Source organism: Akebia trifoliata, chromosome 8 (genome assembly GCF_017979445.1).
Source record: "Akebia trifoliata isolate Shusen 1 chromosome 8, ASM1797944v1, whole genome shotgun sequence".
NCBI lineage: Eukaryota > Viridiplantae > Streptophyta > Magnoliopsida > Ranunculales > Lardizabalaceae > Akebia > Akebia trifoliata.
In genome coordinates, this window is record NC_141382.1 from 48,767,801 (window position 1) to 48,778,565 (window position 10,765).

Consider the following 10,765-nt stretch of genomic DNA (forward strand, 5'->3'; position numbering starts at 1 on the left):
ATAAGATTAGTCGTACTTAAAAAATAAAAGTATTTTCTGACTCGACGTAAAACCAGTTTCTTAGAGGTTAGACTGGTGGCATTCTTTCTAGAAAACTAAGTTTCAGGAAATACTTTCCTTCAGATTTTTTTTCCCAATCATACAGGCCCTAGTGTGGAATTAGAAATGGAATAGAAGAAGAATGTGACCAGAGATAAAGAAATCCATTTGAGATCCATCGTGATGAATAAAATAAAAACCATGCATTGGTTTTCTAAATTAAATTTGTTAGAGAATTAAATGAGTTGTGGCTTTGGGGCCAGAGTTCTTCAAAAGTCAACTAGAAGAACTTTGGATTTATGGTATACCCTTGGTTTCTGTAAATCTATACTTTCTTCTTCTTCTCCTTTTAAAATTTCAAATATTTTCCCATAATCATGTATTTCTATTTATAAAATTTACTCCTCTGCTAAAACCCAACCTTGTTTATTTATTATTTATTATTCACTGTGTGGCGGATTTATTACCTATTTTGAATTCTGAACTTTTTGGCAATAACCCATTAAAAAAATTTATTTCCATTTCAATCTCTCTCGAATTTATTACACCTTTCAATTCTCACCGAATTCTATTTATTTCTCCACCCAAGAAAGCTTGAATTTTTATTTCTTTTTTAATTTGCATCTCTCTCTCTCTCTCTCTCTCTCTCTCTTACTGACTTGCAGAGAAAAAATGGGGAGCACAAAAGTCTCCATCTACAGCCTAGCTAATCCCACATGATTAGAAGATTAAAAAGAAAAAACCCACCTTTTTGGATTGGATTCTTTAGAGAGACAAAGATGGGTTTCTTCAAATGTGGGGAAACAGATCTAAAGCTTCAAACTTGGTGAGTTTTCTTGCTTCTAACTTAAAATAATGGAACGGGTTTTCTCTCAATCAAATGACAAACCCAACCTTTCGCCATCTCAACAACCACTCTTTCTTCCCCACTCTCCTCCACCCCCTCTTCAATCTGATAGTAGGTTTTACATGGACAACAGAATTAGCCCAAGTATCTTACTCATAATAGTTATTCTTGCAATCATATTCTTCATCTCTGGTTTGCTTCATCTCCTTATTAGATTTCTATTCAGACCCACCAACACAAACCCAGAAGATGTGGATAATGTTACTGCCTTTCAAGGGCAGCTTCAACAGCTCTTCCATCTTCATGATGCAGGGGTGGATCAATCCTATATAGATACCCTTCCTGTGTTTGTTTACAAAGCAATTATAGGATTAAAGAACCAATTTGATTGTGCTGTCTGTTTATGTGAATTTGAAGCTGAAGATAAGCTTAGATTGCTTCCTAAATGTAGCCATGCCTTTCATCTTGAATGCATAGACACATGGCTCTTGTCTCACTCCACTTGCCCTCTTTGTAGAGGAAGTTTGCTTCCTGATTTCCCTACAAATAGTTGTTGCTCTCCTGTTGTTCTTGTTCTTGAATCTGATAGTGAGAGCTCTAGAGAGATTGTGTTAGATAGAGATCCTTCTTCTATATCTGGTACCCAAATTGGTTTTCATGGGGAAGATCAATTTGGATCTCCTTGTAATGATGTTTCTATGAAAATTAGTGAAATTCCCTTCATGGGTTCATCGATTTCGGAGGAGAAAGTTGTTCAAGTTAAGCTTGGAAAGTTCAGAAATGTCGATGTTGTCGAAGTAGGAGGAGAAGGTAGTAGTAGTAATGGTAACTTTGACGATAGGAGGTGTTTATCTATGGGTTCCTTTGAGTATGTTATGGATGAGAATTCTTCTTTGAAGGTAGCCATAAGACCACCTATAAGAAAGCAAACAAGCAAGAAGCCTACACTTCCATTAATGCCTGGTTATAGAGCGGCGAGGTCCGAATGTGATTGTCATTCTAATAGAGAAAGATTTATCGAATTTGATGCTTCGAGAATTATTGGGATTCACGGTGGGGAGGGAAGTATTAGTAATGGAAATGCTGTTGGAATGAATAAAAGAGATAGCTTTTCTGTTTCAAAGATTTGGCTTCATTCGAAGAAGAAGAATCCGTCTTCAAATGAAGATTCTTCGAGACGGGCCTTCTCTTTTCGATTCCCATTGAATCGGGCAGAAAACGTCGATGAATTGAAGACGAAGAACAGCATCGGTAGCAGTAGGAGGACTACTTCGGAGATTGATGTTTCGAGGTGGGAGGAGAATTGTGTGAGTGAATTGGGTGTTGATGAAGAAGTTGGAAGCTCTGATATTATGGATTCTCAAGCTAATATGCCATCATTTGCAAGAAGAACTCTGCTTTGGCTTGTTGGAAGGCAGAACAAGGTGGTTCACTCATCTCCCTCTTCAAATGTTTGATTTTTTGGATATGTTTTAGTGTTATTTTCTCTTAAATTTTCCTTAATTTTGAAGGGAAACAGCTGAATAGTAAAAGAGAGAGCTTAATACAATATCTTTATATTTTGTTGTAGAATGCTTATTTCATAAAACATGTTTGTTTCTTCCCCTTTTCTGTACCCATCACCCTCAAATTGTTTCTATTTAAGTTAGGTTTGTTTTAACTTATTATTTAGAAAGTTTATTAGGTTTATGGTTGTCTTTTGAAGGCCCTTATGTTTGGTAGTTGGTCTATTAGGGTTGAATCCGTAGATCGGTGGTAAGAAAAAATGATTTAGATGTTGTAGATGGGGGAATCTGAGTAATTTTCTGTCTTTCTCTTTTAGAAGACTGAAATCAAGGTGGTATATGTCATCAGTTTGAAACCACAGGGATGTATCAAATAATTACCAAAACCTGAAAAGAGGGTGTGTTATAATAACAAAGTTGGTGTGACAGTATAATCTCTTTGTTGTTTAAATTAATGATTGATACAGTCAGGCAGCTTATATTCATGGTTTAAATACGAGAGCTGCTATTGGCACCCCTACTTTTTCTTATTACACCCCAATTAAAAAAATAGTCAATGGTTGAGAAACAGTAAAAGTTAGGGTGTCAATAGAAACTCTCACTTTTTTGGGGTGATAAATAATTTAAGAAATTGGGGTGTGATGAGTAAAAGTTGGGGTGCCAATAGCAACTCTTTTAAATACAGATATTTCATTTTCTTGAACCTGAGAAGTTGCAGAGTTTGCAAAGCAAGGTCTGTGTGGATACAGGCTGTTGTAATTAATGTTAAGGCTTATATGTGATATTTATTTATCTCAGGAGAACCCTTGAGGCCCAGGTGAGCCTTCTTGTCATTATGACCAAAACCTGACCTCATGTGCTCCTCTCCAGATATATTAACTATGAACCTTAAATCCAGTAGAAAGATCCAAGCTTTTATGTTTGTTTATAAGCTTAAGTTTTGACATTTTGTAGGGATTGTTAAACTTTTCAATGTTGCCATAATTACCGATGTAATAAGTAGAGTTTTTTGTTTTTGTTTTTTATTTTTTAGGGTTTTTAGAAAGGGTCGTGATAATCTGACGCCTTCATCACAGAATCGTAGATCATTTACCTCGGGATACACAAGAAAAAAATTTATATTATGCGTATTCCAATGCAAATAATCCACGGTTTTGTGATAGGGGTGCAGGTCAGAGGGGGTGCATAAAAAAATCATTATTCTTTTAGAAAAGTTTCTAAGAGTGTTTTAATTTTTGAAATTACTTCAGAAAAAAAAACATTTTTTTTTATCACCAAAGTTGTTTTTAATGAGTTCATTAACTTGGTATTAATAAGAATTTAACTCAAAGAATACAATATCATCACCCAAAAATTTTACCAACTAAGCTAGTTGACACCTGATTTCCAAAGGCAAAGGCCACGCATGGACACACTTCCCTCTCGCACTTATTATGGCATATGGGGAGATGTTAGGTACACCCTTCTTAAGTGCAATGGAGATCGCCAACCTACATCATGAGACTTCTTGATCACCCATGGACCTCGTCAAATGTTAGGTACACCCCTCTTAAGTGCAATGGAGATCGCCTACCTACGTCACGAGACTTCTTGATCACCCATTGACCCATCCACGTAGGTATATAGAAGTGAGAAGCTTTTCAAACCAATTTGCAAGTGATAAGCTGATTAATTTTATTAAAGTGTCCAAAGAAGTTATTTCCCGTGAAAACCTCAAAATGATTCAATCGAAAAAACCCAATTTTAAAAATATCAATTAATCTACCCAATTCAGAAGTTATTTCCCGTGAAAACCTCCAAAATGAATCAATCGAAAAAACCCAATTTTAAAAATATCAATTAATCTGCCCAATTCAACTGGTTCGTGGAATGACTTGGCCAAGTTTGTCCAAAGGTTCGTTCAATTTTGGGTAGTTTTAAAATGCCTCCCCATACTTTGGTAAATCTTTTAGATGCCCCCTTTTGTTTTGAAATTGATGACTTGCCCCTTAATCTTAGTTATTCACTTGTAAAATAATGGAAAATATTTAAACTTAGTAAGATTTAAATTCTTGGGCCCAATGGATTGCGACGTTGAAATATAATTTAAAAGGAAAACATTTTCACAGTTGGATTTGGACATTCACTAATGGTGGGGGAAAGTTCATTTTCTGCCTAATTTTGGCCATCATTTTACAAATTTTGGATAATTAATTTAAATTTTAGGGATATTTTAATCATAAACTAAAAAAAGGTTTTTTTTTTTTTTTTTAACAAGAAAATGCATTTTCCATTTTATACAGATTCTCTCAAAACCCTCATACAAGTCTGCTTTGGCTTGATCCATTTTGGTATGATGGTGGTTTTGTCGATGTATATCAAGAGAAAGTCGGGTCAGTTGACGACTTGACTTAACAAGCTGCTTTAAGGCTCATTTAGTTTCCAACACTCTTAATCCCTATATTGAATGAGTTGCTCCTCGTGCCAACTCTAGAAGTATGGTATACAGAATGAGTTTAGGAACGTTGGCTACTGATTGAACTAGCCCTCATCCTGAAATTGAAATCAAGTTTTCTAGTTTTGTGGGAAAATTCGAAAAAGCCTATATGGGGTTGAAAATGGGAATTTTTCTGGGAGGGAGTATATCAAATGCCACCTTAGTGAATCAAAATTAATTACAATCTTTCATGATAAGTTCCCCTAACCAACAATGGATCATAGAGAACAACTCATAACGATGCATTTAAGTGTTAATGTGATAAGAGTGTTCGAAAGTTGTTTAAGATAGGACCACATATCTTAATGAGAGTGTGACCTCTCAACAGCGCTTTTAAGGCTTCATCCCGTTTGTGGTTCATGTTTTATTTACTCTTCTAGAGGTTATTCAAACCACACTTTTGTTAAGAGTACTAGTCGAAATTGAGATTGGTTTAGGGGCTGTTTGGAAACAAGGATATAAGGAGTTGTCTATGGGTATCAATTGATCCCGTTGGCCTGCTTGAAAAAGAATGCATTAAAGCTCGCAATATAACCCGAGTCGGACTAAGGCCTAACAATGCCCAATTTGACATGACTTACTAGTATATTTTATATGTATAGAGAGATTTATTGCTTTCATGTAGTTTCCTTCTCCCATGTCTTTAGGGAAGCAAACAGAGTTGCTGATCATCTTGCCTCCACCCCATCCTATGGGGCGTTTTGAAATAGAGTGGTTGAGGTTGTCTCTCTTTGAAGTTGTAGCTGGTCTCGGTCTGCCTTGATCATGTTGACCTTTCAAAAAAAAAAACTAAAATATATTATTAATAAGTTCATTTCTAATCAATCATTTTTTCAGTTAGGTTAGAGATTGGATTCCATTTTTTATGAAAAACCAATACTAAATGAGTCGATTTTTTTTTTTTTAATAGAACCTGAAACTCAACCAGAGTTTGTTAGGGATGGGTTTCGGCATAGCCAATTTAGGCCCGATAGGAGTATAGTGTTGGTCTAAGTATAGCTCGTCTCTTTAGGATCGGGTTAGAATTCAACCAAGTCCGACCCTAACCCGCCCATTGACAGTCCTAGTGATTTTTTTTTAGAACTATCATCCAAATAATCCCATTATTAGAAGGGTTCCACCACGGACCTAACATGTAAAACTTAGGGATTAAGAAGGGTTGATTTTGAGATGAATCTCTCTTAGGGATCAATCTTCCTAGCTGTGATGTTCTTGAACTCGATTCCTGCAAGTAAATCAAAGGAAGCCCACACATGCAAGCAAGGAACATAAACAAACGCACATGTACTCAAAAGGAAACACAATTTATCCAATATTAAAAGTCAACTTTTGTTAATGAATCAAGGAAATATTCAAGGGATGACTTTGAAGTTCGATAGCTTTACTAGGTATTTCATCCTTTATAAGACACCGCAAATCCTCAATGGGATTTTGGTTTTGTCATTTGTGGAGTCTGATCTTGGTAGGTAAAAATTGTATTTAAAATGTTTCTTTTTGAGAGAAATATTGTGTTTTGTTTGACCTCTTCATCATTGTGAAATTGGTGTGGATCCCTGGACTTATCTCCATCTTGAAAGAATCACATAAAATCTGTGCCGTGTTTGCATCTTTGATCTTTTTTATTTGAGTTGTGATTTTCTAATGCCCCCTTTGACACACGCTCTTATACGTCCCCTGACGTGGCATAGGCTAGAACCATGGATTTTCCCTCAGGATACACAATTGTACATCTCCATAAAAATGTGCAGTTGTATATTTCAAAGGGAAAAATATATGGTTCTAATCCATGCCACGTAAGGGAGCATATTAAAGTGGGGAATCAGAGAATCATTATTCTATTTATTTATATTTTATTTTTATTACTCGATTAATTTTGGGATCGATTCATTACACTCGGCAGCTTACGTAAATCTTTATCCATATACACCCTCGAGGAGGATGCTAAAGCAGAGCTGACTCTCTTGAAGAAAGCGTCAAAATACGAGCACAATCATAGACGTTCTTGTAATGGTGCCACAACCATGGTACATGGCCCATGATTTTAAATCTTGTCCAAGACCAAAGTGATTCGTCCCAGTTGTCTCGGTATCGTTCACCACCGAGACGAGTTGACAAGTCGTCTCAAAGACATGATTTGCTCTAATTCCAAGGCATTTTTAAAAATCTCGTCTGAGACGACTCAGTCTCATTCATAGACGAGGCATCGAAATGAGTTTTAAAACCATGTATGGGCCTAAAAAATAAGTGGGCCATGTCCGACAGAGACAAATCCATTGTCTTTTTTTTTGGACGGAAAGAGTATAATACGTATTAGGGTACAAATAAATGGGACAGAAATGTTCGAGTGTTCTCTCATAAGTTCCTCAAGCTGCACAAACTATTATGTCTTTTGGATTAATTTTAACATTTTTCTGTGGGGTTTTGGCAAATATTTGAGATAATCCCGTATTTTCAAATTGATAACATAGTCCTTGACCTTGGTCTTAAAATGAGACAGCAAATAAATTAACTGAAATGCCCTCATCTTCAATCTCTTGCCAAAACTCATTTATTTTTTTTCCCTAAAACTCTAGCTGGCTTAAACCTTGAGTTTTGGGGACAAGATTACTAGATTTTTTACTGCACTATTTGGTTAATTGTTAGATTTCTCTACTGTTTCTTTGAAATTAATGAGAAAATAAACAAAGTTTCTTTCTGCATAAGACATCAACTGGAGCCCAAATTAAGTGGTGCTGGTCGAGTTGATCAAGTTGGTTCATTCCTCATTAATCCTAGATAATTTAGTAATGATAGAGTTGGTTCACCATATCATTACCCTAAAATATAAAAGAAAGTGGGTGATAAAACTATGTGAATATTATTTTTTTTTAAATCTTTTTGTAGAACTATATAAGTTGAGCACATTAAATTTCCGTAAACCTGAAATCAAAACCATATACAATCAACTATGGGGCTTGTCTCCTTTTACCACATGTTATCACCAATTCATGGACGTTGTCTAGTGAGTTTCACTTTCGACTTCTAATGGAAATTGGGGTAGTCCATACCAGGGCCCAAAGAATAGAGGCCCATGTCTAGATCATCCTATGGCGAGTCGATGAGGCCCACCGAATCCCATTTTCAGTTCTTGATCATAACCCGATTCGGAGATTCGTCCTCTGCACCCAGGCAATACCTAGGGTCAAGATTGTGATGAGGACTTAGACTAAGTTATACGAGTCCCATGATGAGCCTGATATTTTAACATGGAAGATTATGGGTCCTAGTAAGCCTAAGCCCGCCCAGGATCCAATTAGCGGTTTAGTCCAGATATACTCGGCTCCAAATTCGTTACGACGCAATCGGGGTCCACACTAATAAAAAGCCCACAGTACAAACCAAGTCCCATAAATGGCCCACATCCATGAGAGTTATCAAAGTCTAATTAGAAGTTTGAACACCAACTCTAAATTTTGATCAATCAGATTAAGTAATGGAGATCTTTGACCATTCAATCCAACTCCCCGCAAAGATTGACCAATGCATATAGTGTTTGATGAAGATGAATTATTAATCTCATAGGTAGATCAAAGATACATTGTGCCTCATCTTCAAGATACGGCTTGGTAAATGCAAAAAAAAAAATTGGGATCGGATTTTGATATAGTCGACGATGATAAAAAAAAAAAAATTTATTTAAAAACAAATTATTTTAAATATAAACCAAGAGGAATTTTGGTGTTTTAGTAGAATAAAGGTTGAATCCAAAAGAATATGTCGTAGTCTTAGTGACTAACTATGATGGGGGACTAGCTTAGCAATACTGGTGATTCAAGCTATATAAACAGTACCCAAAAAAAAAAAAAAAGACCAATCCATGGATATAAGAGAGTGAAAATATAATAGCTAAGGATGATAGTGGACACGTGATTGTATTTTTTAACACAAAATATATTGAATAAAATATAATTATTTTCTTAAAATCTGTCAATTTTAAATTCGTAAAAGAGATACTTTTGCATCAAAGAATAAGTGGTGATAGAATAAGTAAACAAAGGAAGCATATAAAGATAAATTTATATTAGAGTATAGTATTCGTATGAGGCTCCGGATTAGCTACCAAAGTTGAAAAGGCACATGATCAACACTTATTATTTACCATTTAATCTTTTCTTATATTATAAATTAAAAAACTAGGAGAAATACCCTATGGTAGCCATCGGACATGATGACCACCATTGTTACCTTTTTGTCTCACCGTGTTTGTTATAAAGAAAAGATTCCAACTAGCCTTACTAAGTTAATCAGGATTTCACCCTCACAAAGGGCCCTTGGGCTCAACTTGTGGCATCCAAAAACATGATTCAATTCTTTACGGTTGCAGAGGATAAAATTCTATGAACTTTGAAAAATAAACCCCAAAAAAAAAAATTAAATAAATAAATCACCGTTGAATATAAATTTTAAGTTTGGGAGTTATGTTGAAATTTGGTAGCCATCCATTTTCAAAACCTTGGATCAGGCTAAAACATAATTATTTTATTATTATTATTATTATTTTGAAAGCAACTTAGAGGGTTGTGGTGTTGGGTTGCTGAGGTGGTAAATCATTTGAGCAAAATGATCCTCAATAAAGCTCAAATCTTTACCAAATTAATTAGGAAAATATTTCTCTAGAGAAAAAGATTGAGACAAGAATCCAATGAGCCTTACTAAGTTGGTAAGGATTTCACCCTTACTAGTAAGATTCCTTGGGCTTAACTTGCGGCATAAACCATGATCCGTTGCTTCAAAGTTGTAATGGACAAAATTCTATAAACTTTGAAAGAAAATTTTCAACAAAAATTATTTTTCACTATTGAATTTTAATTTTACATTTTTTAGTTAGTTGGAAGTTCAGTACCCATCTATTTTTCACAACCTTGGATCAAGTACAAAAGATTTTTTTTTTTTTTTAATCTGATTTTTTCAATGAAATCTATAGGGTTGTGTTGTTGGATTGCGAATGTGATAATCCATTTGAGCAAAACAACTCTAAGTAAAACTTAAAATATCACTAAGTTAATAAGGAAAGTATTAGTCATGTTAGTATATTCTTCACCCTACTTATCTTACCTTGAAGTAAAATTATTTAATGAGACCTCGAGAAGGATGATGTGATTATTATTATTAGAAGTTGGCATGTGCAAATGCACAAGTATCAAAAAGGTTTATGTTTAATTTAAAATATGATTGAAGTGTTTTTGTAGTTTAGTTAGTGAAAAATAATGTTTTTCTAATTTGAAAACTTAAGGGTTGCAATTTTTTGAATTTTTACTAAAATAATCCATTATATTAAATCTAAATATAAAAGTGGGGGCATTTGGGGCCACTCAAAATTTGGTGTCAAATCACTTTTACTCATTCTACGGACGTTATCAATTATTGATCCCAAAGGACAATCCTTTGATCAGGAAAATAATTATGAAGAAGAAATGTCATAAAGAAAAAAATCTATCAATAAAGATACAGAAAACTTCCCAATTAAATTGTGGCACGCACACGAGCCAATGTACAACATTTACATTCAATTCTACTTATAGAGTAAAAATATATATGGTTTTGTGCCTGGAACATCACAAAGGGAGCTTTGCGTTCAATAGATATGCCACAGAATAACTTTCATAAAGATCACTAATTCCTAGAGTGATATTTTGGTGGCATTACTTAGGGAAAATTTTTTTTTTCTATTTATAAACAATTCTAGAAGCTAATAAGGCCATTATTGAAAAATTCTCTTCTAGAGTTTTGGTCAGCATATAAAATTTAGAGTCGTGGCCTCAATAAAGGACATCTTTCCGTGGTGGTGTGGGCATGTCTATAAATGCATTTTACTCATATTTCAGATAAACACATCTACGGATATGCACCATCGCATCA

The 10,765-nt window shown here is 34.8% G+C and overlaps 1 protein-coding gene across 1 annotated transcript; it reads left to right on the forward strand.

Annotated features, from left to right (window-relative positions):
• Positions 1 to 495: 495 nt before the first annotated feature.
• On the forward strand, positions 496 to 2,520 carry LOC147397432 (RING-H2 finger protein ATL13-like). The gene has a single exon (XM_086449109.1). The coding sequence runs from the start codon at positions 895 to 897 to the stop codon at positions 2,341 to 2,343; it is 1,449 nt and encodes a 482-aa protein (XP_086305235.1). The 5' UTR covers positions 496 to 894; the 3' UTR covers positions 2,344 to 2,520.
• Positions 2,521 to 10,765: the final 8,245 nt, after the last annotated feature.